The sequence below is a fragment of the Rhipicephalus microplus genome, chromosome 3 (assembly GCF_043290135.1).
Source record: "Rhipicephalus microplus isolate Deutch F79 chromosome 3, USDA_Rmic, whole genome shotgun sequence".
Taxonomy (NCBI): domain Eukaryota; kingdom Metazoa; phylum Arthropoda; class Arachnida; order Ixodida; family Ixodidae; genus Rhipicephalus; species Rhipicephalus microplus.
In genome coordinates this window covers 77,634,170-77,661,985 of record NC_134702.1, presented here as the reverse complement: position 1 = coordinate 77,661,985, position 27,816 = coordinate 77,634,170, and the positions used below count along the sequence as shown (strand labels likewise).

At 48.3% G+C, this 27,816-nt stretch overlaps 1 protein-coding gene across 2 annotated transcripts in view; it reads right to left on the bottom strand.

Annotated features, from left to right (window-relative positions):
* Positions 1-1,096: 1,096 nt before the first annotated feature.
* LOC142803242 (uncharacterized) overlaps positions 1,097-27,816 on the bottom strand; it is a 40,574-nt gene continuing 13,854 nt past the window's right edge. Inside the window, exons 10-16 of one of the 2 annotated variants that reach the window (XM_075888352.1) lie at positions 17,725-17,841; positions 14,443-14,523; positions 12,658-12,738; positions 10,924-11,101; positions 3,581-3,748; positions 2,696-2,830; positions 1,097-1,341 (exon numbers count right to left, since the gene is read on the bottom strand). In XM_075888352.1, coding sequence (XP_075744467.1) covers positions 1,183-1,341; positions 2,696-2,830; positions 3,581-3,748; positions 10,924-11,101; positions 12,658-12,738; positions 14,443-14,523; positions 17,725-17,841 — 919 coding nt within the window. In that variant the 3' untranslated portion in view covers positions 1,097-1,182. The remainder of the gene's footprint in view (positions 1,342-2,695; positions 2,831-3,580; positions 3,749-10,923; positions 11,102-12,657; positions 12,739-14,442; positions 14,524-17,724; positions 17,842-27,816) is intronic. The other variant, XM_075888353.1, reaches the window with a different exon arrangement.

Genomic DNA, 27,816 nt, shown 5'->3' with positions numbered 1-27,816 from the left:
TTCGCCTAGTCTTCCTACTTGCGGGCAGTGAATCGCACTTGTGGCTTCGTTTATTGCCCTGTTTCGGTTATGTTTTGAAGGAAAGAACGAACTATTTTCGAGTTTGTGGCCCGATTTGAAGTTGTAAGCCTAAAAGATTACGGTGGTGAAGCGCAGCCTCTGAACATTCACCTATTTTTGTTTTGTGACAGAACAGCTCCAAGTCACACGAACACACACGGAGCCAGAAGTACGAAGAATAGACAAATCCGCGCAATACCCATTATTCCCATGCTTGCTGAAGTGTCATGCGTCCTTCTAGTGGACACATAGGAAACTCTATGGTTGCACTGCCTCTTGAGTCTGCTCGTACCTTTGACCTATTGAAGACGTCAATTCCTCACGTGTCGTCGTGTAGTGAGGTCATCGTATGCCGCCATCATCACGTGGCACATTTTGGTGATTTATGACGTCACAGGGGCGCAGCCAAAACGTTTTTCCGAGGGGGAGAGGAGAGAACGGGTTAGTGTGCCACCTCTTGGCTACGCTACTGTGATGTCATGACTCAGCTGGAGGTGCTTGCGTGGTTTTTCTGCACAGCCTCCGGGATCGGCCCACTTTCGAATGATCAGTGATAGCGACTGATGATGTCATGTGACCGCATGTTGACGTCACAAATTTTGGAGATTAGCGACGCCGTGACGATGTCACATGATCACGTCATAACGTGACATCCATTCCTCAAAAGAGGTCACGTGATTTTTTTCATTGATTGATATGTGGGGTTTAACGTCCCAAAACCACTACATGATTATGAGAGACGCCGTAGTAGAGGGCTCCGGAAATTTAGACCACCTGGGGTTCTTTAACGTGCACCCAAATCTGAGCACACGGGCCTACAACATTTCCGCCTCCATCGGAAATGCAGCCGCCGCAGCCGGGATTCGAACCCGCGCCCTGCGGGTCAGCAGCCGAGTACCCTAGCCACTAGGCCCGTGATTTTTTTTTCTTTTTTTTTTCACGGACGTGGACAGACTCTACGAATAGAGCAAGCGTTTCATTTACAGCTCCGCAACAAGTTTGAAAGTGGACGCTTCGGAGCTGATAGAGCTGTCGTTGGAATGACGCGAGTTTTATTATTAGCCCCAAGTGATATACGTTAGAAAATTGAACAAAAGGTATGTGGGTGGTCATTGGATGCTATCACGAAAAATCAATATCATTGTGGGAGGCGTTGTTAAGAGCCAGGCGCATTCCCCTCTCGGGCAGCGTGTCACCCTGGAACACGAAGAGACCGACGGTGTTCATGAGCAGGAATATGGCGACTAAGGCGGTGCATTTCAAGAAGACGCCATAGGCCACCTGCGTAGACAAGTAAGCTACACTGATACAGTGCTGTGCCAGAGCATGAATCAAAATTTCGCTCACACAATAACGCAACATATAACGGCTGTTTCTCCGGACTAAAAAAATTTAAAACGCAGGTGAGAACTTTAAAAGCTGAATTATTTATTACAGCCTCAGAATCATTAGGTAGAATTATTTTCTGGTTACAAGACAACTACACTATCAGTTAGGTAGTTGCGGGCCTATTCGCATCGGGAGGTTCGTAGCTACTGTTGAAGTGACACCATGGATAAAAGTTGTTAGTCATGACCTGAGACTTTGCATCAATGTTTCTGCCTTTTTCTTTCTTTTTTTGTTATGTAATAAACTAGGCTCTCGAGCGGTTCGGAAACTGGCGGCCGAACTAAAAAAAACATCTTTTTTCATAAGTGATTTCCCTCATTAGCAACCCATTATCGTTAATAATATGTCAGGCATCAGATTCGGCTGAAAGTTTTCTCTTATGAACAACTGTAGCGTAAGTGCGTTTTCTGAACACGGCTTCAGGTGTGTTAGAAGGTATACCTACTGGTACCTTCTTACGTACCTTCTTACATACCTTCTTCAGCAGGTACCTGCTTCAGGTACCTGCTGACGTGTTCTGTCGTCTCAGAGCTGACTCGCGTGCGGACATACTATATTTAACCGGCAGCTGTGGCTGAGCCTCACGGTTCTACCGGCGCTGCGTAAACAAACCAAACGTGAAACTTTTAGTACAATATACTTGACAACTCGTTCCCATTCCTTAACCAGCCCTGATTCATTCCTAATGTCTTCATTCCTAGCTTGCTCCGGCGGGGAGAGGAGCAAGCGGCGCAGATGGAAAGAACGCTGCACTTTACTTCGTAAAAGTATACCGCCATCTGCTCTTCCTCTCACCGCCTCCTCTCTTGCACGTTGCTTTTTTTCTTTTGCTTGTGACAGTGGCGCCCCCTGTAACGCACCACGAGCTTGCTCCGGCTGGGAGAGGAGGAAGCACGCAGATATAAAGAACGGTGTGCTTTTCTGAAGGTATAGGGGCTTTAGTGGTACGTATACGCGCAACACGTGACAATGGAAAATAGTTTCACTGTGCACATGACAGCCATGTCACATTACTCATGCCGTCTCTTGCCAGACGTGTCCCAATAATTTCACGCCATCCTATGGCAATAATGACACACTACAAATCAGGAAGATGGCCACGAGAACACCGAGAAGCAGACGGCTAGCCAGATAGGTGAAAAACAGCAGTTGCGCCTTTGGTTTAATAAGAAATGCTTCGCATTTGAAAGAAAAGCAGGTCTCGGGAACGTTGAAATACCATTTTGCTGCACCAATGCATGCTCACCATCTGCACACACTTGGTGTGGAGGTACTCGCGCATGACGAGCAGCGGCAGTGACACGGGCAGCATCACGTTGATGGACGCGGCCAGACTCACCGGCACCACGTAGAAGGACACCGGGGTCTCGGTCACCACCGCCTGCGGATTCATGATCGCAGTTGTAAGTAAACAGAACCCGGGCCCTCAAAATACAATTTAGTAAGCTTCTATCGTGTAATAGTAGCTTGGATGCCTATTATGATAAGGGTAAATTCAAGCTGTTGATTGATTTGATTGATATGTGGGGTTTAACGTCCCAAAACCACTATATGATTATGAGAGACGCCGTAGTGGAGGGCTCCGGAAATTTAGACCACCTGGGGTTCGTTAACGTGCACCCAAATCTGAGCACACGGGCCTACAACATTTCCGCCTCCATCGGAAATGCAGCCGCCGCAGCCGGGATTTGAACCCGCGCCCTGCGGGTCAGCAGCCGAGTACCTTAGCCACTAGACCACCGCGGCGGGGCTAAATTCAAGCTGTAGAAACAATTTTTCTTGGCTGAGCTTCATTCACACGAAATATTCGAATAAGAAAAATCCCTTGTTGCCTATCACATGAACTACACAGACGCTCGGACGGACGCACAACCGGACGGACGGACGGTCGCATGGACGGAAATCAGAACGAACGGACGCACGGACAGACTGACTCACGGACGCTTCGCCCCACTGATCATCATTCACTCTGTGGACATGCTGTGAATTTGTTTTCCTTGCGTCATTCAAATGCGTGGAGCAGTATCGACCATGACGTTAAGCTTTAAAATATCGGACATGTATGTTCTCGTCCTGGGCAAAGGCCCGACGTCACACAACGCTCCACCGTAATCACAGCTGAGAAGCTTACCACTCGAAGAACCGTGGTCGCCATCGACCGGGCGAGCGAGTCTCCAAGCACGATCTCGGACATGATGGCCGCCACACTGACAAGGATGAACTGGCATGACTTGGTCGACCGCTGCGACCAGAAGTGGTCGTCCAGCTTGGAGAGTCCCATCTCCACCAGCTGGAAGTCCTGTCAGGTTGCATGCACGCATTATGTGACATACAATTTACGAAAATATTGTACTCAGCATAACTCGTTGCTGAAGCACTTGGCTCATAACCTCGAGAAAAACCTGGATGACTAAGCACCACCAGCACAAATAATAAGCGCACGAAAAGAACGTTCAAATTCTGTGTTTCCTCGCTGGATTAGAAATGGTTTTGCCCAGCCCTCGCACTTAATGTGTAATGATTATGCGATGCAGTGATGTTTGCGCATGTGTGGCGTGACTCACAATTTTTCTACTTTTTTCGTGCAAGGAAGAGAAGTTGCAAGTGAAAGCAATTTTCTTGCGCTTCTTTCTCCTGGTGATAGCTTAGACGTCCGTGTTTTTTTTTTAAGAAAATATTTCACATTTTACAGCAGTTGTATCAGTCTTCAAAAATTATGAAAGTTCTCACTAAAAAGGGGCAACTATACGCATGAAAATAAAACAAGTTCATCGAATTGTAGTTTCCGATTTTCAAGCAACAGTTGCAGGGGGGGGGGGGGGAACAAAGAGTTTATCGCGATATATCCCAATTCACTGGCTTTCCCTCGGAAAAGCCCTTCTGAATACTGTGCGCGTTGTGACACTGGCTTCTGCATCGATTGCCGTGCTTAGTGACAACCTGGCAATGTGGTTCAGCTATACGCTTATACTGTAAACGTCATAGATTTACCGGAAGGTAAGCGTGGTTGCTTTTAGCGAGAATATATTAGAAGGAAGGCTAATATCAGGATATTGTCACGTGCTTGCTCAAGAAAGACGATGACAGTTGTGCATTACTTTATAACATGTAAAAACTATTCATTAATTAGGAAAAGACTTTTAATTGTTCCTTTTCAAGCAGTAGGTTTAAATTTAACTGCAGATAATGTTCTAAGTTTCGGTGCCGTTAGCTTGGGACATTGCCACAGGAGCGTATTCGATGCTGTATGCAATTTCATTCGAGAATCAAAGCGCATGTCATAATAATGCCTGCTTAAATATATTTCTGACGACACTTGTCTAATTTTGAATGAAATTTGCATATTCATTTGATTGTGACCGGGTGAGATAAGCTCGATTGTCTGGTCTACTCAAAATTTCTGTCTTCCACTGTAGTATTACCTCACCTTTTCTCTTCTTGATTCAATCTTTAATTATTTGTTTAGTTTAATATTCCTTTTTAGTTAATGATTATTTTCTATTACATCATTAGTTTTTGATTAAGGATAAACCTTTTAATATATATCATTTAGGATACTTCTAGATTTCATGGCCAATCCCCCATAGTGGGTATGTGCCAGTGCGAAGGGGCAACAACAACAACAACAACAACAATGTGCCACGAAGGATTACGAAATGAACGAAGAAGAAGAACTCGCTTGCGCGTTCTAATTAAAAAGATCGACTTGCTTCTGGTGTCTCAGTCTCTACGGCAAGACCTCTGTTTTGACGTCGTGACACTGGTGGAAGTGCTGGAGCCTACAACCGGATGCAGGACAGTCTTGCTCGCACCCGTTCACCTAGTCCAGAGACCCAGCCCCTCGTCACGACTCCGGTGCACCGATTCAGTCGGCGCCTACTAGGCCTAAGTCCGGAGTCCGCACCTGTTCCGCCTCTAACCAGCATGGCAGCTCCTACCACATCCACGGCTACCCTTCCATCGCATACCACTCTTCCCTCGCAGGTGACTCTTGAACATCCTCGCGTTCCTGAAGTTTTCCATGGGGAAGAAAACGAGGATGTCGAGGACTGGCTCGAACAGTTCGAACGGGTCGCTGTATCTAACCACTGGACCGAACAGCACAAACTTGGCCGTGCATATTTCGCCCTGGAAGATAGCGCTCGCACGTGGTACGAGAACCACGAGGCTACTTTCCAATCTTGGGAAGATTTCCGTCGAAAGCTCCTCGCCACATTTTTGAACACGGACCGACGGGATCGCGCACAGCAACTGATTGAGGCTCGCGCACAAAAACCCAACGAAACAGCCGCCATGTACGCAGAGGGTATGATCCGTCTGTTTCGACGAGCTGACCCTGACATGCCCGAGGCGAAGAAGGTGCGTCACCTAATGCAGGGTGTCAAAGAACCAGTGTTTGCGGGCCTCGTACGAAATCCACCTACAACAGTAGATGAATTCATAAGAGAGGCGACTGTCATCGAGCGCGCACTGCGACAACGATACGGACACTTTGACCGCCTACCGAACCACACGGCAGTAAGTGCGGCAGCTCAGAACACTGCCGTGTGTGAAAGTTCCCTGCGACAAATGATTAGGCAAATACTGCGTGAGGAACTTCAGGCCCTCTGCGTCCCTCCTACCCAACCGCCCGTCGCATCTGTTGCCGAAATCGTCCGCCAGGAGTTGAGGCAAGCCGTTACACCACCGGCGCCAAGTCTTGAGCCACATCCAGCGAGCTACGCTGATGTGGTCCGTCGTCCTCCACCGTCATTTGTGGCGACACCCTTCCAGCCACGACCCACGGCCGTACCTTGGTGGCAACGGGATTCCATGAGACGACCACCAGTTCGCCGAACTTACTTGTGGCGCATGGCCGACCGTCGACCTATTTGCTTCCGCTGCGGAGAACCAGGTCACATTGCTCGCTATTGCCGTCATAGCGATTCCGGCTTCGGGAACTTTTCTCGTCCCGCTTCTTTCCGCTCTGAAGACCATCGTGTCTACGATGCCGATCAACTGTCGACTGGCGAAGCAACTACACCGCGTCGCTGGTGATCTCCATCTCCTGCGCGTCACCGTGACTTCCCTCAGAGCTACGCGGACGTCCCCAGAGGCCGTTCGCCTCGCCCGCGCCGGGGAAACTAACTTCTGCGACCTCCGGGGGCAAGGTTGCCAATCATCGAGACACTCTCAACGTATCCCTCAACGTATGGTGACGTTTTGCGCACATCCGTATGTCGACGTCAGCAGCGACGAACTACGCGGCAGTTTGCGAATAGCCGACGATGTGACGCTCCCACCGAGATCCTGCTGCCTTGTGTCTGTGTCCAGTGGGTGGCCTTCCTGTAAGGATGTGATGGTGGAGCACATAGTCGCTCTTTTGCTCACGCAAGGCATTTCCATCGCGAGAGGCATCCTAACGCTTACTGGTGGACAGGCAGAAGTGCTCCTTACAAACTTCAGCAACGAGCGCCGTCAAATCCAGAAGGGTACCGCAATTGCCTACTTCGACGATATAGACCAAGCCGGGGATTGCTGTGCTTTGCAACCAGATGACGCGACAGTCCCTGCCTCGACAACTTTGTCGGTGGACATCTGCTCCACGCTACCGCCCTCTGATAGGAAGCGTCTGCTAGGACTTATACACCAATTCGAAGACTGCTTTTCGCGTACGTCAAAGGTCCAGCGGTCACCATTGACCAAGCACCGCATCATTACTGAAGACAACACGCGACCGATTCGGCAGAACCCCTACCGTGTGGCTCCGAAAGAACGCGAGGAGATTCAGAAGCAAGTACAGAAGATGCTCGTGGATGACGTCATACAACCTTCGAAAAGTCCTTGGGCGTCCCCCGTGGTTTTGGTCAAAAAAAAAAAAAAAGACGTCAGCTTGCGTTTCTGTATTGATTATCGCAAGTTGAACCAGGTCACGAAGAAAGACGTCTATCCACTGCCTCGCACAGACGATTCACTCGATCGGCTGCGTCATGCGCGCTATTTCTCTTCAATGGACCTCCGAAGCGGCTACTGGCAGATAGAAGTCGACGAGAGAGATCGTGAAAAAACGGCCTTTGTGACACCTGATGGCCTTTACGAATTTAAGGTGCTTCCTTTTGGGTTGTGCTCGGTGCCAGCCACTTTTCAGCGTCTCATGGACACCGTACTATCGGGCCTGAAGTGGCAAACATGCTTGGTCTATCTGGACGATGTTGTTTTATTCTCAGCATCATTCTAGGAACATCTCAGCCATCTATCCACCGTACTCCAAGCCATACGCTCGGCCGGCCTGACTTTAAAACCAGAAAAATGTCATTTTGGTTTCAATGAACTCAGCTTCCTAGGCCACGTGGTCAGTCACGAAGGTGTTCGACCTGACCCGGCCAAAATAGATGCCGTAGCGCAATTTACTGCACCCCGTGACAAAAAGGCTGTGAGACGCTTCTTAGGGTCGTGCGCCTATTACCGACGATTTATCGAGGACTTTTCGTCTATTGCGGCGCCATTGACACGACTCACACGTGAGGACGTCCCCTTCTTTTGGGGTGAACAGGAGCAAATGGCATTCAATGAACTGCGACAACGTTTGCAAACACCTCCAGTCCTTGCGCCCTTCGACCAGGACGCCCCTACAGTACTTCACACTGACGCCAGCAATGTAGGTCTAGGTGCCGTTCTGGTGCAGTGGCAAGACGGCTGTGAAAGAGTAATAGCCTACGCCAGCAGAACTCTCTCTCGCACGGAGGAGAACTACTCGACCACCGAGAAGGAGTGTCTCGCCGTGGTGTGGGCAGTCATCAAATTTCGTTCGTATTTGTACGGCCGCTCCTTCAAGGTTGTTAGCGACCATCACTCTTTGTGCTGGCTCACCAACCTTAAAGATCCATCTGGTCGTTTGGCGCGCTGGAGCCTAAGACTTCAAGAGTTTGACATGACCATCGTCTACAAATCTGGGAAGAGGCACACCGACGCCGACTGTCTCTCACGGTCACGAGTGGAAACTGTCGCTCCTGATGACGAAAACATCAACGCGGCATTCTTGGGAGTTGTCAACACGGCCACTATTGCACGAGAGCAGCGCAGTGACCCTGAGCTGTTACCACTCATTGAATATTTAGAAGGACGACGTAAAGACGTGCCGCGGTTATTTGCTAGAGGACTGCCATCTTTTTGCTTGCGAAACGATGTTCTCTATAAAAAAAACTTCTCACCAACCGGTAACCCGCACTTGCTCGTTGTGCCTGCCTCTCTTCGAAAAGAAATTATGGAAGCGTGCCATGATGAAGCAACTTCTGGTCATCTAGGCTACACCCGAACATTGTGCCGACTACGATGCAAGTACTACTGGCCAAAGTTACCTGCTGCTGTTAACCATCACGTGCGAACTTGCACCGACGGCCAAAGACGCAAAGCGCCTCCCAGCAAGCCAGCCGGTCTTTTACGTCCAGTCGAAGCACCAGAAAAGCCGTTCACCCAGATTGGAATGGATTTCCTGGGTCCCTTTCCAACTTCCACAACAGGGAACAGATGGATTATTGTGGTCACTGATTACCTGTCCCGTTATGCGGAGACTAAAGCTATGCAGCGTGGCACAGCAGCAGAAGCCGCTCAGTTTTTCATCGAAAACATCGTCCTTCGGCATGGCGCTCCGACAACAGTGATCACAGACAGAGGACCTGCCTTCACCGCAGAGCTTTTGGAGTCGGTTCTCAGACTCAGCGGTACAGCTCACCGGAGAACAACTGCATACCATCCGCAGGCAAACGGACTGACGGAGTGCCTCAATAGGACCCTCACAGACATGATCAGCATGTACGTTGACACGGAACATAAAAACTGGGATCAGATATTGCCGTACGTGTTCTTTGCTTATAATACCGCTCGACAAGAAACCACTGGAATGACACCGTTCAGTCTGATCTATGGTCGCGAAGTCACGACAACATTGGACGCCATGTTGCCGCATGAGTGTGACGACATCCATGTAGACGCCGAAGAATTCACTCAGCGTGCCGAAGAAGCCAGACAGCTCGCGCGCGTGCGCATCTGTCATCAGCAGCATCAAGATGCACAACGCTACGACACCCGACACAAGTTTGTTAGCTACTCACCAGGCGACAAAGTGTGGGTCTGGATTCCGATACGTCGACGTGGACTGTCTGAGAAACTGCTAAGACGATACTTTGGCCCATACAGCGTCACGCGACGCTTGAACGACGTGAACTATGAAGTTGTTCCCGACACTGACTGTAGTTCTAAGCGTCAAAACCATTTACCCGAAGTCCTACGCGTCGTGCGTATGAAACCGCATTTATCCAGTTGACGCGACCACTTCATACGCCTGGTAGAGCGCGTAGGTTGCGCATCGGGACGATGCCTCTTTCGGAGGGAGGCAAATGTCACGTGCTTGTCAAAAAGAAAGACAATGACAGTTGTGCATGTGCCATGAAGTACAATGAAATGGACGAAGAAGAAGAACTCGCTTGCGCGTTCTAATTAAGATCGACCTGCTTCTGGTGTCTCAGTCTCTACGGCAAGACCTCTGTTTTGACGTCGTGACAATATTACCATAGGTAAGATATACGAATACGACTGAAATTTCATCCGAAAGGTATGAAGTTAAATCCGTATGGTCATAACTGTTTTACATAGGCGTGGACCCCTTTGCGTCACTGAAATGAGTGAGCCGAACTGAATGGTACAACTGTACCTTTGAGGGAGAGATAGAAAAGAAGAGTGGAAGTTGTATCGTTGTACTGAAGTAACTACGCTACTGTGGACTTATAGGAGGACTCTCTTTTCAATTCCTATAGATTGTCCCAGACTTCAAAAACATTGAACACTGTGCCTTCTACCTTAAGTTGTTCATCATAGGCGTGAGCAGGGGGGTTGAAGAGGGACGCCCCCTGTGATCATCTAAGGAGGGGTGCAATGCCTGCTGCATACTTTCTTAAACGAGCATGTTCCATAATTGTTAAAAGACCAGGGTTATGGCCACACTGTTTTCGGCAATAATGGCGACCGAAGGTACCCGGTGTTCTGTACCAAGAACTACTTACTTCTCAGCTTCACTGCTTGAAAATTAGGGAGCGAAGACATGCAGTGGACCATGAGAAGTACGTCCCTGCTGTATTCCTTAAGGTTTTCCGTCACTCTATTGGTCGTGTCTTTTCTTTCGTGGCCAACGGATGTGATAGTACTTTGCTCTCGCTCCCCCCCCCCCTCTTTCCTTATGGGCAACCTAGCGCTCGCCAATGTTTATTGTTCATGCATGGCTGTTGCTGTAGGTAAAAGAAGCGATGCATTAAGCTAGTTGTTGAGTGTTCATGGTTTCATTGAAGTTACACTGTTAGCACCAAGAAATCATGAATTCATGCACTGTAATGCATTCAAAAGCTGTTTTCGGAGCAGCTATACTCGGTGTTCTCTTCAGAAATTACGGCATTCTAGTCTACGCTACGCTACAAGAGTTCCTCCGAACGCAGACGTTCGCACCTCGATGGTCCTGGTGAGCGCCGCAACCGAGCCGAGCACGAGAATGACGTTCCACGGCATGCGCGAACAGAGTTGGCGCCAGCAGAGCATGCGATGCGTCCAGCAGCTACGCAGTGAGTACGCCGGAGACACGCTCAACCCGAGCAGCGTCAGGCCCAGCAGAGGGCCTTCCACGTACCTGTATATAGTGCACGACATCGCGTATCAGAACACAAGCGCTATTGCATTAGATTATGTCTAAGATGCATTTCTATGATCTGCAATACCAGGTTTGTCGTTGAGTGGAATCGAAAAAAGGTGCCTGAACTCAAGCCGAATCGAAAGTAGCCGCGTCATTTAATATTATCGGCAAATTGATAGCCACATAGAACAGATGTGGTAATATGAACAGAGTCTTTACCATTTATGAATAAATAAAGCCATTTTGAATTAGTAGAATCATAAACTGAAGTGTAGCCGTAAATAGCCATGGCACAACTGAAAAATTGTCGTCGCCAAACAGGATGAAAAGTAGTCAACGTGGACAAAAGTAGCCAACAAGGGCAACCGCAGCCTTTCGCAAGACAATGAAGAATTCGTAATCACTTTGCGGCATCAAAGTGACTGACGCAGAGACCGATTCCAAGTTCGCTCATGTATTTGTCGTAACATAACAGCTTACAAACGAGACATGTGTCGGCAAAGACGGCTTTACTGCCATTACCCGTACAGTCTTACTAATTCAGGTGTGCCACTCCCTTGAAATGGCAAGATGATCAAAAGGAAGGGGGTAAAATGTAATCAAAAATTTAAGTTTTCTTTTCGTACGGGGGACTCATAAAGATGAATACAACGTTTATATTATAACGACTCGTATATTTATGTACAACTAAAATTGAAATACGCACTCGCTTGCTAATAAAGAAAGACACATGGTGTTAAGGCCCCAGGCAACACTCCAGGTCACACCATCGGAGCTGCGTTATCGGGTTATTTTATAGCAAGTTCGGTACTCTTTCATATTATCAGTCTTCCCGTTATCACCGCCCATTCACAATGGTGGTCTCGCATTTCTGGCATCTATTGATAACACCTGAGACGAAAGCAAGGGCACTTGCGTTCGAACGCTGGAGCTGGAGTTGGCATCACCATTAAAGGTAGGAGGAGCGATTGGCAGACGTTGTACGCGCTCAGTCGCTACTTATTGCTTCCTTAGGCACACCCTACAAGAGGGATCAATCGGAGTGGTGGGTGGTCTACCAAAAGCGGTGGGTGGTGAACCCATAGCCTCGGGAGGGGAAGCGGAGCGGAATAGCCGGCATTTCCAAGGCCACCAAACTAGAGGAATACTGGTTCCAAACGTTATGCAACAGTTCACTAGGAGCGAAGCTCCTTCGGCCCGCACCCCATCGTCGCCGTCGAAGCTCCTTGCGCCGGGCAAGCGCGCCGAGCAAACAACAGCTGCGCGCTTCCGACGAAGCAACAGCGCAGGCGCGGCGACAGTCATTCTCCCCAACTAGTGCAGCCAAAGCCACCTAGAAAATTGGCGCTGCAGATTCTCTCCCCACCCTACCGTCTCCATGAAAGCCAGCAGCGAGATTAGGGGCACATTCGTTGTTTGTGTCCCATTTTTAAGGAGGCCCCCACTCATCGCCGCGTGTGTTCGTACACAGAGCAACTGCTTGTTTTTTTTGTACGGGTAGACACACATATCTTCACTATTTGATAAAATCTGGAGCAGATGTAACCACTTACTCATCGGGATGGCGGACGCCGTACGCGCAGGAAAGGACGGGGATGCCCACAATCCAGTAGAACGCCAGGGCTTCCCACATACTGCGAGAAGGTACCAGTATAACATGGCGCGGTGCTTGCGATACCGCTTAAAAGCGCTACGCAACAACGATATGCGAAAGCGAAGAGTCCTCGAATCCGAAGAGTCCTCGAAGAGTCCTTTTCTCGAAGCTGTGAAAAAAAGCTACTCAGTGTTGCCAACGTAGGCTTCAGAGTCATTGCGAACAATTCCTGCCTTCATTCGATGAGTCAGTAAGTAAATAAAAAAAAATCAATTGTAAATAAGCGTCAGAACTCGCCTTCTAAGTACGTTGGGTTTTCTCGGTTTTCCTTTGATTTGAAAGTGAGTTATACGGAGAGAGCTAAAGTGCGCTTTCAGAAGGAGTCCATAAGTCAGGATAAAAAGGACAAGCATGTGACGAGCTGGTATTGATGAAACAAATTCAATATATCTGCAGAGCAGTAAATACAAATTATCATATATAATAAAGACTAAATGAACAATAAAACATTAGTTTTCAGGAAAAAATGTGCATTTCATTTGCAATCGGCTGTGCTCACAAGCATAATACCAGCATTCAGCAATGTTGGCTAGAGTTGGCTACATTGTGTATCTACAATCTTGCTCCATCTATACTTGCAATGTGTCGCACACTAGGACAATACTGCATGAAAAAAATTCGCTGCACCTCTTATCTTTTTGTTTGCGTAGTTCCCTCTATACATGAATCGAATCCGCGGTGACACGGAGTCAAGTTCTTGTTTCTTTACGAATAAGTTAGCTAGTGTCAGCCAACGTTACTAGAACCAGGTTTTGTTGTCAGCCACCAGATTACGTCACAGTTGCAGCACCCGTCCGTCGATTCTGTAAGCTTTTTTCCTGCTGACACGCCCACATTTTCTATTATAAACGAAGGAATCCTTTCACCCAGTTAACATTTCAGAGAAGGCGACGTGTGTTCGTCGTAGTTGCAGCGTCATTTCCCACAGTTAAAAAAAATTTGTCCCGAATGTGCATGTTACGCTGCAAATATCGTCGAAAGACGATACTCTTGCATCTGGAGAGAGTGAACAAAACGTTTATTTGATGTTCTACGCAAGAAAATTGGAGAATGGTATTCTGGAGGCACTGCGTTAGAGTGCCTCGAGCGTGTAGCGGAGGCGAACGAGCGCATCGAGGCACGTTATACACGAGCGCCTTTGGCAGTTATCTTTGAAAACGAAAGCGTGCACACCCGCGGAGAAAGATGCGCGCCTGTCTCGGCGGTGATAAGTGTAGAACGCAAAGCGATGGGCAGGTGCCACCACCATGTCGTCTTAGCAAAGCGTTGGAAACACTTACGTTTTTGAGCATCGCGTTGCACTGTCAGCGCAGCGTGATAAACGCTACAGTCCTTATAGTTACTTGTATGCGCCTTTTCTAGTATAAAGGCACACATGCGAAATAAGCGTGTTGTTAAGGCACCTCAGATACGCGCAATAATTGCTTTTTAATGGACAATCGCACAACTATGAACGCTGAATCTTGAGCAATATTGGTGGGGGCTGCGAATGAATCGGTTGTTTCGTGCCGTTTGAGGTATCGTTAAGGGCGGACAAACATTCAAATGTACAGACAGACAGACAGACAGACAGACAGACAGACAGACAGACAGACAGACAGACAGACAGACAGACAGAGAGACCAAAATTTTTCCATCGAAGGTCCCCAAGAAAGACTATCGTCTTTAAAGGAGCCAAACTTACGTGTGCCTCTTCAAGTTCTGATGGTGTATGCGGGCGCTCTTGGACATGTCGTCATGTACTTGCTCGTCGATGTCATCATCGCTGTCGCAGGGGAGGTGGGAGAGAAGGAAGGCACGTTATAAAGAACACTATAAAAACAGCACAAGTTTCTTTGCGGTAGTGACTCTTTCAAAACACTTATTTTATGTTCACGATAAAGTTAGTTCCGTTTTTAGGTGTGAATCTCCTTATGGCGTCACCCGATCATCCCGTTATCGTAGTAACCATCGCTCATTGAGTCTCCCATCTAGCCATAGATGGCGCTCTTTGTACTATAGAACGAATGCACATACGCTGAGAAATGCAATACCATCCCACACTAGAGGGCATTTTGTGAAAAAAGATAATAAGAAAAGGTGAGTTTTACGAAAACAGCATTTACATCACACACGTAAGGAGAGAAAGACGATCGCACCACTGCGATCACGTGTTCTTCGGCTGCACCGTTCTGGCGCGCGCGCCAACAGAGGCTCGTTGACGGAGGATAGACAAGGCTGCCGAGTGGCATGCGCGCAGGGCGGCGGGGGCTCGCGCTCGAAGAAGCGACCCCTCCGGGCGGGCGCTAGAGGCCAAGCTAACCATGATTCTACGCGGCAGTGCTGCGAGGACCCTGCAGTACGAGCTTCGCCCACTCTTCACGATTCACCCCGTAGATATGCGGTCATTTTTTTGTTGCTTCTTGTAACTTGACTACACAAACGAACAAAAGGAAAACTAAGATGTAACTCCGTAATGCGAAGCTTTATGCTAGTTGTTTTTGAACACTGAAAAGCAGACAGCACGGATTTGTTTTTTTTACATGGGGACAATAGCAAAGGACTTCAGCCAAGTCAGTAGCAAAGAAAATAGCCCAGGCAGCTGCATTATTAAATAGCAATGGCATCACGACACGGGACAAGCACTGACTTTCAAATGTTTTATTGCACACAAACGGTCCCCAGGTGCGGTGGAGTGATGGGTACGGTGCTCTGCTGCTGACCCGAAGGTCATGGGTTCGATCCCGGTGCTCGCATATTGATATAGGAAAAATTGTAGAGGCCCGTGCACTGTGCGATATCAGTGCAAGTTACAGAACACCAGATGGCCTAAATTTCCGGAGCCCTCCACTAAGGCATCTCTCAAAATCGTATCGTTGCCTTGGGACGTAAAACACCATATATTTTTATAATATACGAAAAGTGCATATGTTACGGGACATTTTCTTAACGGAAACGTTAAAGCGAGACATGACATGACTGCACGTACTCCTCAAGAAATGGTCTTGTCTTCATAAAAAATGCACCGTTTTCTTTCTAAAACGCGGGCGTTATACATAAGGACATCAGATGACGAAGGCTCATTGGTCAGTTGCCTAAGTGTTCGTATGCAACGAACCTTCTACGTGCGGGTTACAAAGGCATATAAGGTTCCCGCCATGAATTTGAGGCGGTAAAGGTTAATTCACAATGCACGGTGCACGTGAATAATTACACTTGAATGGTTTTCGAGAAACACGTATTTGACATGTGCCAATAAATGTACGCGTGCATGCGTGCTAGTGTGTGTGTGTTTGTGTGTGTGTGTGTGTGTGTGTGTGGGTGCGCATTCGTCTCACCAATAACACGGCACTGAGATTTTTTTACATTCCTTGCATTTCATTCGATTTACGAAGAGCTCAATTTGCCAATGAACATCTGGGTGACGCGACACGGGGTCGTGGCAGCGTCGAGGCGATAGCGTCTTCCACTTGTACGTTTGCAATCTCAGCAATTCTAAAACAAAATTGGGACAGAATACAGGCCCAGGTGACAGGTTCTTGCGGTAGCAGTGACTCGAAAAGCATGGGGGCAAAAAGAACGATTAGTTAAGACGTAAGTCAAAATCTGGCATGGGCGGCAGGGCTGTAGATTTCTTAATTGGTTACTTTTATTGCGATAGCAAGTCTCAGCGAGTTTCTGCCATCGCCGTCATGTCGCGTATAAAGTTCAAATTGATGACAAACCCTGGCGTATCTCACAGTTGGCCTAATCTTTACCAATCGTGCTTGAGTGGCAGTTTTTTCTGTGCATATTTTCCATACGACTGAATTAAGTTAAAAAAAATGTGTGGACAAGTGTATGTCCACGGAGGAATCTTTTGTAACTCTGTTCTATAATATGGCGCTGAGAGACTAAGAAGTGGCCCCTGCTCACGATAGTTAAAGTTTTGACCTACTGTAAATTCTACACGCGGGTAATAAGCAAGCGAACGGGGGCAAATGCGTGGTTTTTGAAGAACGGAAAATGGAGCTAATTGCTGTCTGCCTAATCTAGTGTTCCTGCTAAGCTCCTTTTCACTGATGGCCGAAGGGGATAAAGAGGACAGTAGAAAAAATTGCCCCCCCCTCTCCACGAAGGGAATCGTGAGAAAATGCGAATGCATTTTTTGCGCCGAGGGTACACGGCGTAGGTGTTGGTACCATAACCATTTATTTACAGGTTCATCAAATGGCGAAAGGTCGGAAGCAAGGCGCGCACTTCACTCATTTTATATATACGTACGAGCGAGCGAACGGGAGAGCGAACACAGGGAGGAAAGAGAGTGAGTGGTGAGAGAAGGAACGGCGAAGCACTGCACCTACACTCTCTCCACACACGCGGGAGCTCCGCTAAGCTTCCGCGATGCAAGCGCCCTCACACGCCAGAGCTCGCTCCTCCTCTCTACTCACTCTCGGCTACTCCACCCGCTCTACCTGCTCCGATTGCTAGGGTCAAGTGTGCCCGCCTCTGTTGCTATGAGAGAGGGTGTGGGTGCGGAGGTACAACACCTTCCGGTGCACGGACACTGAGGGACGCCTGACATGCCCCGACTAAAGTTCACTCGCATTTAAAACGTGGCCGTCGCTCCAAGCAGCGCGCGAGAACCCCCTCCCCCTCCGGAACTGTTAGGCAACAGGTTAGAGCAGCCGTTGAAAGCACAAGCAGAGAAGAAATGCCCGCCCTCGTATCTCGGCAGCCGTCAGCAGGCATCCCGCATACCTTCTACGCGCTGCGCTCTCATCGCGAAGGGACGGTACGAAGAGTGTGCCTGGAGTGGCCGTGTAACCAGCGTTTTGTAGAGTTGCCTGAGATCGCATTTTGCCAGTCGAGTTTTCATATAACATATGAGACGAGTTTTCAATCATATAACATTATAGTTTGTTGCTATTATATTCAGTGCCATTTTTGTGGTTAAAATGTGACCTCTTTTTTTTAAACCCCTTTTGACTCGAAGGCAAGCGCTCACCAGCTGACGAGGCTGGCACAGTAGATGGCCATCCAAGAAGTTACGCAGCAAATCAACGCAACGGGCAGCGATACTGCCAGCCAGCTCCAGAAGTTGACCGGACAATCATCGTCTTCGCTGCAATATTTAAAAAAACAAACACCGAGGATTGCACCGGGCAGAAACAAAATATCAATCCCCAGGTCAGGGTACTATCATCTGCCCTTGAAACCGGTGGCCTCCCGTCGGCACTGCGTATCGACGCTCAAACACTTTGCTATCCACCGTGGTGGCAATTAAACACGAAGAAACAATCAAGTCGGCATTCAAGCCGACAAATACCGGACTGCAATGAAGGAACACAAAACCGGAATGGCGAGCGTGTTTCAGAAATTCTGGTACAACGAAACAGTTAGGATCGCTCGACTGCGTCAATTTCTTGTCATTAACATTTCACGATAGGCAAGTCCTCCCGACAGCGACATGGGCGCGCCTCTATAGGTCTTGTGACTCTATCCTTGGTGTCTCAAATGGCGCTTGACTTCAGCATTTTGTGAACATTTAGTTCACATGGGTAGACTTCAGACTGAAAGAAAACTGTTCTGCAGAAAGTGTGCGATGGGACACAATCTACAGTTTGATCTTTCAATGAACTCGTTCAATTGAAGCGCTGTAAACCAGTTGAGTTACAGTGTGGTTACAGTTGAGCTGCACTACCTCTTGTGTGCTTTACGCAATCATCTCCGGCAGAACTGCATGCTTCTCAAACACCAGATTACTTCTTAGAGACTTCTATGCTATAAAACACATCAACACCAATCTCGCATTACGCTGGTTGTTTCGTATAAAAGAGATTTTGCAGAAATAATAACTCACGCGTCTCGAGCCGTACGATACTGATAATCTCTTGGGTAGCGGCGTTATTTTCGCCTAATCATCCAAAAAGCCTAAGCAGTTGTGAAGGCTGCGCAGAGATTAATACCCGTGCCACACGGGCAGAGAAAATGGCATTTACCCCCGAATGCCTTCAGATTTATTGCCATTCACGCGGTGCTACACGGGCGAACGAAATGGCATTCGTCCGAATGCCATTCGCCACCAAATGCCTTCGCGAGAACTCAGTTGACTGAGAAATACCTACTCTCGACGACACAGCTCGCGAAGTGCGATTTACCCTAAAGTAAATAAAACAAATCATATTCAGCTAAAAATAAACTTCCCGTCTTTTATTTGCAATAAATTTAAAAAAAGTGCTTTGACCGTTATACGAAGATCAGGTTTAATTGGTTTAAAATTAATTCAAGTTCAATGTACTCAAGCTGACGCATAATAACTCGTCTTTGCTCCAGAATTATTCGCTCTTGAGCACGATGCTTTGCACGGAAACACACAAGTGCTGCCGTGAAAAAATTAACTCTGCGAACATCTTCTGAGAGATGCGACAGGTGCGATGCGACAGGTGCCATTTTCTAATTACGCTGTGGATCTGACTAGTGTTGGCTTACGTTGCTACGGTCGGCTGAAACGTCGTAAAACAAAGCAAGAAACTACAACTTAGGGCAGCGTAATATGCTTACTTCTATTTTTAATGATTATATGATGTGTATGAAGCTTGTAAACGCTTGTTTATTTTTTTATTGCTATTCCCCCCAATGCTCACTTGGAAGGTGCTGTGATCGACATCATCAAGTCAAATGTCATTCGCTTTGGACGTGTAGCAGCGCCGGTGAAACAAATGTCATTCGGGAACTGAAGGCCTTCGCCACCAAATGTCATTTTCTATGCCCGTGTGGCACGGGTATAACTTGACATCTCGAACGTGGTTTACTGTGAACTGTATACTTGTATGCTGTCTGGGCGGTTCTAAACACACAGTAGAGTGCCAAGTACTCTAAATGCTGGTGCACAAAACCGGAAGATGAGCAAAAGTGTGACAGGGGTCACGTAATTGGTTCTTCTTAGCGTTGCCACGGGACGGCTTTAAGCTCTGTTATAGTAGAGGAACTAGTGTTCTAAATCGTTACACACTTTTTCTAATCACACAGTACTCTAAATTGTTGAACAGTTTTTGCTAAACACGTTCTGGGAGGAAGGTCCCAGTATCGTTTGCCATTTGGGACAGCTTATTGCTCTCCCATAGCAGAATACGAATTGATGAACATTTCTTCTAAACATAAAGTAGTTGCGCTCTACCTAGATACGTAATGCTCTAAATCGTCATCGATTGACTTCTGAACACAAACAAGTCGATCACGATTTCTACTCAACAGTTTTTCAGCCGTAACTTGCCGCTATCCTAAAGAGTATCGGTTTTTATTCCAAAATGGAGTATACACATGGTACTCTGAGGTATTTTCTTATTTGTACATGAACATCACTGGCTCATTTCTTTACGTAACAGAAACAGATTACTGCACTTTCCCAGCTGTGTACCTAAATACTCCAAATAGTTCAGGTTTTACACATGCATTCAATACTGCCGCGTGCATAGCTGTATCCGTTCGGCTGGTAGGATACTTCTGGAGCCAATGGACGACGCACAGCGTCTGCATAGGTGCACGAGTTCGGACGGTGCGGTGGAGCGGAATACTGCTGACGAGAGGCAAACGCTTGTCGAAGTTCATGGCGAACGACTTCAGCGACGGAGGCTACCGTGGACTCCTGCTGCGGGGGTGCCTGTGACTGCAATGTGTATTTTGCGTTCTCCTTCGCGATCTCCTCACGCACGATCTGTCTAATCAGGTGGCGTAGAGAAAACTCGTCGTTTGCGGTAAGTGCGGCGGCGCCTGCAGCTGCGCCGGTGGCCGGGCGATCAGACTGTCGGTACCGTTGCTGCAGCGCACGCTCTATTGCGGTGGCCTCCCTGGTGAACTCGTCCACTGTTGTCGGTGGATTGCGCACAAGACCAACAAATAGCTGATCTTTGACGCCCCTCATGAGATGGCTTAGCTTTCGAGCCTCGGGCATGTTGGGGTCCGCGCGGTGGCACAGACGCACCATATCCTCAGCAAACATGGCGACGCTTTCATGCAGCTGTTTGGTGCGTCCTTCAAGAAGGCGTTGTGCGTTTTCGCGTCGGTCCGCGTTACCGAAGGTGTCAAGAAACCGACGACAAAACTCCTCCCATGTCGTCAATGTTGCCTCCCGGTTTATAAACCACGTCTTCGCGCCGTCTTCAAGGGCGAAGTATACGTGGAAGAGCTTCCCCTCGAGGCTCCAGTAGTTCGATTTAGGTACCCGTTCAAACTGCTCAAGCCAGTCTTGCGCATCTTCGTTCGGCCGGCCGTGAAATGGTTCAGGAATGCGCATATTCTGAACCGTCACCTGTGCAGGACTCCTTGCCATTTCTTGAGTAGGGGTGGCTGTCGAAAGTGTTGCTCCCTTTAAAAGGCCAAATTCCGGTTGAAGACCTTGAAGGCGACGGCTTGAGCGGTGCACCGGCGTCTCCACGCGTGGCTGTCTCGTAGGGCTGGACTCGGGGCTTCTCACAGGGGTGCTGACCATGAGGTGGTAGTACCCAGCTCCTCCACCAGTGTCGCGGGTTGTAAATTACAGGGGGTTTATTTAAAAACACGGACATTGGAACTTATAGAGACGCTCTCAGAGAAGGCCGCTAGGATTGTCGTCTTCTTTACTTGCCTGCGCTGCGCCTCTCGAGAAAAACCGCCTTCTTCGTTGTCGTTGCTATCTCGCCGCTAAACGCAGCTATGCACGCGGCATTTAGCCCATGCCCACGCCCACGCCCATGCCAGCACCGCAGTACCTCGAGCCGTATCCTGTGGCAGCCTGGGCTCAGCAGGATTCTGTCAGGCGACCCTATATGCGGAAGACCAACATATGGCGCACTGCGGATCGCCGACCACTCTGCTACAACTGAGGAGAGCCAGGGCACATTTACCGTTTTTGCCCACATCGCCGAGCTGACTACCGCGGTAGTGCACCTGCAGCTACGCGCCGACAGTGTGACGAAAGCCATGCCCACATCGACGACGACCAGGCTGGCAGGCGGGAAGGCTCTTCTACCTTCCGGACGCGCTCACCATCCCGGGCTCGCTTTGGTTCACCAAGCCGCCGTAGTTTTGCCGACGCCGTCAGAGGTCGGTCTCCCAGCCCACGGCGGGGAAACTGAAAGCAGCGACCTCTGGGGGGAAGGTTGCAAGCCGTCGAATTGCCGAAAATCCCCCACTGCTGCCGAAACACGTGAGAGATGACGATAAAGACTCCGCCGAGAAAACTGTGACTGCCGACCTCGCTGTGACGATTGACGACGTTGAAGTGACAGCCTTAGTCGATACGGGCGCAGACTTCTCCATAATGAGTGAACGATTGGCAGACGAACTTAAGAAAGTCAGGATGGAATGGACGGGCCCATATATCCGAAATGCTGGAGGCCAGATAATGACTCCCACCGGAAAATGTACAGCAAGACTCACAATTGAGAATGCAGCTTTTGTAGCCACATTTCTGATCCTACCGGAGTGCTGCAAACCTACGATACTGGGAATGGTCTTCTTAAGAGAGTACGGTGCTGTGGTTAACATACGCGATGGTGTGATCACATTCGCCGCTGACAAGTCTGTGACCCAAGATCCAGACCAAGAACCCAGGGTGTTACGTGTGGTTGACGACGACGTCTGCGTGCCACCACTGTCTTGTAGTCTTGTTTCTGTGTGTTGTGACGTGGACTGTAATGAAGACGCCATAGCCGAACGCATCACTGCCCTTCTTTTTCGCCAAGGCATCGCCATCGCTCGCGGCATCGTCAGCTTAGTGGATGGGCGCGCAGAGGTGCTTCTGACCAACTTCACGAATGAGCGCCGGCACATCGGTAAAGGCACGGCTGTGGCGTACCTCGAAGAGCTCGACTACTCTCACGACTGTCTTCTAATGCAAGGGGAAGCCACAGCTCAATCACCTCCACATACACCACCAGTTGATATCGGTCCGAGTCTAACACCGACTGAAAGATGCCGTCTTATGGAGCTGCTCGACTAGTTCAAGGACTGCTTCTCATCGACATCACGAGTGGGTCGAACGCCTCTGACTAAGCATCGCATCATTACGGAAGACACAGCAAGACCGATCCGACAGAACCCATATCGCGTTGCTCAGAAAGAACGTGAGGTAATCCAGCAGCAAGTCAAGAAGATGCTAGAGGATGACGTTATCCAACCATCAAAAAGTCCTTGGGCATCGCCAGTGGTACTCGTGAAAAAGAAAGACGGCAGCTTGCGTTTCTGCATCGATTATCGTAAGCTGAACCATGTTACAAAAAGAGACGTTTATCCATTACCACGGATTGATGACTCTTTGGACAGGCTACGGCATGCACGCTACTTCTCGTCAATGGACCTTAAAAGTGGATACTGGCAAATAGAAGTAGATGAGCGCGACCGAGAAAAGACCGCATTCGTGACGCCAGACGGGCTTTATGAATTCAAAGTCCTCCCTTTCGGTCTATGCTCAGCCCCAGCCACGTTTCAGAGACTAATGGATACCATTCTGTCCGGCCTGAAATGGAAAACATGCCTTGTGTACCTCGACGACGTGATCGTTTTTTCGGCCACGTTTGAAGAGCATCTAAAGCGGCTACGTCAGTTCTTCAAGCCATACGGTCCGCTGGACTCACACTCAAACCGGAAAAATGCCACTTCGGCTTCGAAGAACTCCAGTTCCTGGGACACGTGATCAGTCGCGAAGGTGTGAAGCCTGACCCAGAAAAAAGGGCAGCCGTCGCAAAGTTCGCAAGGCCTGTTGATAAGAAAGCGGTCAGGCGTTTTCTGGGTCTCTGCGCCTACTACCGGCGATTTATAGCAGGCTTTGCACACATCGCCTCTCCACTCACCCGCCTTACAAGGGAAGACATCGCATTTGTATGGGGTGAAGAGCAAGAAGCTTCGTTCAACGAGCTGCGACAGCGTCTACAAACTCCACCTGTCCTCGCTCACTTCGACGAGAATGCACCAACAGCCATCCATACAGACGCCAGCAATGTGGGCCTAGGTGCTGTTCTTGTCCAATGCCAAGATGGTATGGAGAGAGTGGTCGCCTACGCTAGCAGAACGTTGACACGCGCCGAGTCTAACTACTCAACAACGGAGAAGGAGTGTCTGGCCGTCGTCTGGGCAGTTGCGAAGTTCCGCCCGTACTTATATGGCCGCGCCTTCCAAGTCGTAAGCGACCATCATTCTCTTTGTTGGTTGACCAACATGAAAGACCCATCTGGACGTTTAGCACGATGGAGCTTACGGCTCCAAGAGTACGACATGGCCGTAGTTTATAAGTCCGGAAGGCAACACTTAGACGCCGACTGTTTGTCAAGGTCTCCGATTGAATCACCGGCTGTAGAGGATGATGATTTCCCAGGTTTTTTAGGAGTTGTCGATGCAGCTGTCATTTCTCGGCAACAACAAGATGATCGGGAGCTCAACTCGCTTATAGAATTCTTGAACGGACGGGCCGCCAATGCACCAAGAGTGTTTTCGAAGAACTTATCGTCATTCTGTTTACGGGACGGAATTCTGTACAAAAAGAACTTTTCATCAACAGGTAGAAGCTATCTGCTGGTAGTTCCTGGAGCTCTCCGCAGCAAAATATTACAAGCCTGCCATGACGAAGCCACTGCGGGCCACCTCGGTTTCACAAGAACACTGACACGCATCAAAGAAAAATATTACTGGCCAAGAATCGCAGCAGAGGTTAAAAATTACGTACGAACATGCATTGATTGTCAGCGGCGCAAGGTACCACCTGTCAAACCCGCTGGGCTATTACATCCTGTGCCCGTGCCAGAAACGCCGTTTTCTCAAATCGGAATGGATCTGCTGGGCCCATTCCCAACATCGGACAGCGGCAACAAATGGGTTATAGTAGCGACGGACTACCTCACCCGATACGCGGAGACCAAGGCAATCGCGAGTGGCACTGCAGCTGAAGCGGCCCAGTTCTTCATTGAGAACATTGTCCTGAGACATGGTGCTCCAGCTGTCGTCATAACAGACAAAGGCACCGCGTTTACAGCCGAGCTTTTGCGCACTGTGCTTACGCTCAGTGGCACAGCGCATAGGAAGACGACTGCTTACCACCCACAAACAAATGGGCTCACAGAACGACTTAACAGGACAATCGCTGACATGCTTTGCATGTACGTCGACGTGGAACACAAGAATTGGGACCGAATATTGCCGTACATCACATTCGCGTATAATACGGCGCGCCAGGAAACAACAAAAATGACGCCGTTCACGCTAATTCATGGCAGAGAAGTTACGACAATGCTTGACGCCATGCTGCCTTACGATTGCAATGATTCAGAGACAGACGCCGCAGACTTCACTGAGCGCGCCGAGGAAGCAAGGCAGCTTGCCCGCATCAGAATATTGAACCAGCAGCAACTTGACGCCCAACGGTACAACCTTCGCCATCGATTCGTCATATATCAACCAGGAGATAGAGTCTGGGTTTGGTTTCCTGTACGACGAAGAGGCCTCTCAGAGAAACTCCTACGCCGATACTTCGGACCCTACAAGGTTTTGCGCCGTCTTAGCGACGTGACTTACGAAGTCGTGCCCGACGCCTCCTCCTGTTCGAAACGTCGCCAGCATCTGCCTGAGACAGTGCACGTGGTCCGCATGAAACTTTACCACTCTCAGTGATGTAAACACCCGCTGGCTGCATCTCTACCTGTTGAGCATCGGGACGACGCTCACTCTGGCGGGAGGGTAATGCCGCGTGCATAGCTGCATTTAGCGGCGAGATAGCAACGACAACGAAGAAGGCGGTTTTGCTCGAGAGGCGCAGCGCAGGCAAGTGAAGAAGACGACAATCCTGGCGGCCTTCTCTGAGAGCGTCTCTATAAGTTCCACTGTCCGTGTTTTTAAATAAGCCCCTGTAATTTACAACCCGCGACAATACAATGAGCTACAAATTATGGCCAGTTTTCGTACACACACTTGCACTGTTTTGTTACGGTTGTCATGAAAACGAGAACTTGCATAGGAAGCCCACTAAAATGAACTCTGGCACCGCTATCGTCTGGTTCCCATGAGAGGGAAGCTGAGTACGACGTGTATTCAACGACGGCGGCCTTTAGTGTTGCCTACGCTTAGCGCGCATGAGTTCACGATTATCGTATATAGACGACTGAACGCAGATGCATAGTGAACTAAAATATTCCAGTTCACTGGAGGAGATGTCAATGAGGCACTGCGTCCATCCGCAAGCACCGCGGACTTTCTAAGCGCAATATATGGTTAAAAGCCTGTTTGTATGGCGAAAAAGACCGAGTTCAGGCATGTTGTCTTTTCCCTGTGATAAATGCGAAGATTTTTTTAGCAAACTTCGGTGACTTTGACCGCATCAATCAATCAATCAATCAATCAATCAATCAATCAATCAATCAATCAATCAATCAATCAATCGATCAATCGATCAATCGATCCATCCATCCATCCATCCATCCATCCATCCATCCATCCATCCATCCATCCATCCATCCATCCATCCATCCATCCATCCATCCAGTGAATTCGCATTTAAAAAGTGGCCTTTTAAAATGCGAAGCATTTCTTAGCGAACTTCGGCGACTTTGAGCGTATCTATCTATCTATCTATCTATCTATCTATCTATCTATCTATCTATCTATCTATCTATCTATCTATCTATCTATCTATCTATCTATCTATCTATCTATCTATCTATCTATCTATCTATCTATCTATCTATCTATCTATCTATCTATCTATCTATCTATCTATCTATCTATCTATCTATCTATCTATCTATCTATCTATCTATCTATCTATCTATCTATCTATCTATCTATCTATCTATCTATCTATCTATCTATCTATCTATCTATCTATCTATCTATCTATCTATCTATCTAGCCGCCTATGGCTTTTAGCTCTCCTGGCCGTTTCAATAAAAGGATCTATACCGAAATCTGTATGGCATAACTTGACTGCATGACGAGCATAAGTGTCTAGTTATAACTTGAAAATCATAACATGTGTGTCCCGAATTTCAGGAATTACACGTTGTGGTATTGCCGCTCTTGGGGTAGTTTCGTTCGCATGCCATATTGCAAAACTGGTATGGTATTATATGACTACATGGCGAACATAAGCGACAGGACCTAACGTGGAAAACATGACACGCAGCTTATGTAAGTCATAACTACACGTCATGCTCATGGTGCGCTCGCGGTCGTTTCGCTAGCTTCATATATAAAACTTGTTATTACGTGACGTGAGTGGATGCGAAGATATATGACTGGTGAACATGATAATCATAATATGCGTGTCATGTAAAACATGACTACAAGCAATGCTCATACAGCGCTCACGGCCGTTTCGCTAGCTTCCCATATACCAAGTTTGGTATTACGTGACGTGAATAGACGACGAGCACAAATGTCAGGCGCAAGCATGATATTCTTGACGTGGAAGTCATGTACGGCATAAATTACGACCACCTCGTAACGATGTGCTGATTTTAAAGTGACATATTAACCTCGCTCCTTTGTGCTTCGCATATAATCAATTTACACTGTTTGTAGGATCTGCCGATTGTTTATTAGATTCAGCGCATATTTCCACCAGTATTCTATTTAAGAATTTTAGTAGTATATTACTGAATGCTCTGAAAAAAAAAGTACAAGCTACTATCGCCTAAAGATACAACCCTTTAAAGAGCTTCCTTCCCTTTTAAGAAAATGATAATGTTGTTTGACGGTTCACGTCATGAAACTTGTACGCATAACCTTGAAGCTGGTACGATATTGATTATTGGCACAACGCCAAGGTGTTTGATTGATTGATTGATATGTGGGGTTTAACGTCCCAAAACCACTATATGATTATGAGAGACGCCGTAGTGGAGGGCTCCGGAAATTTAGACCACCTGGGGTTCTTTAACGTGCGCCCAAATCTGAGCACACGGGCCTACAACATTTCCGCCTCCATCGGAAATGCAGCCGCCGCAGCCGGGATTCGAACCCGCGCCCTGCGGGTCAGCAGCCGAGTACCTTAGCCACTAGACCACCGCGGCGGGGCCAACGCCCAGTTTTATTTGATGACGAACGAGACGGCCAGAGACACACGGCAAGGACG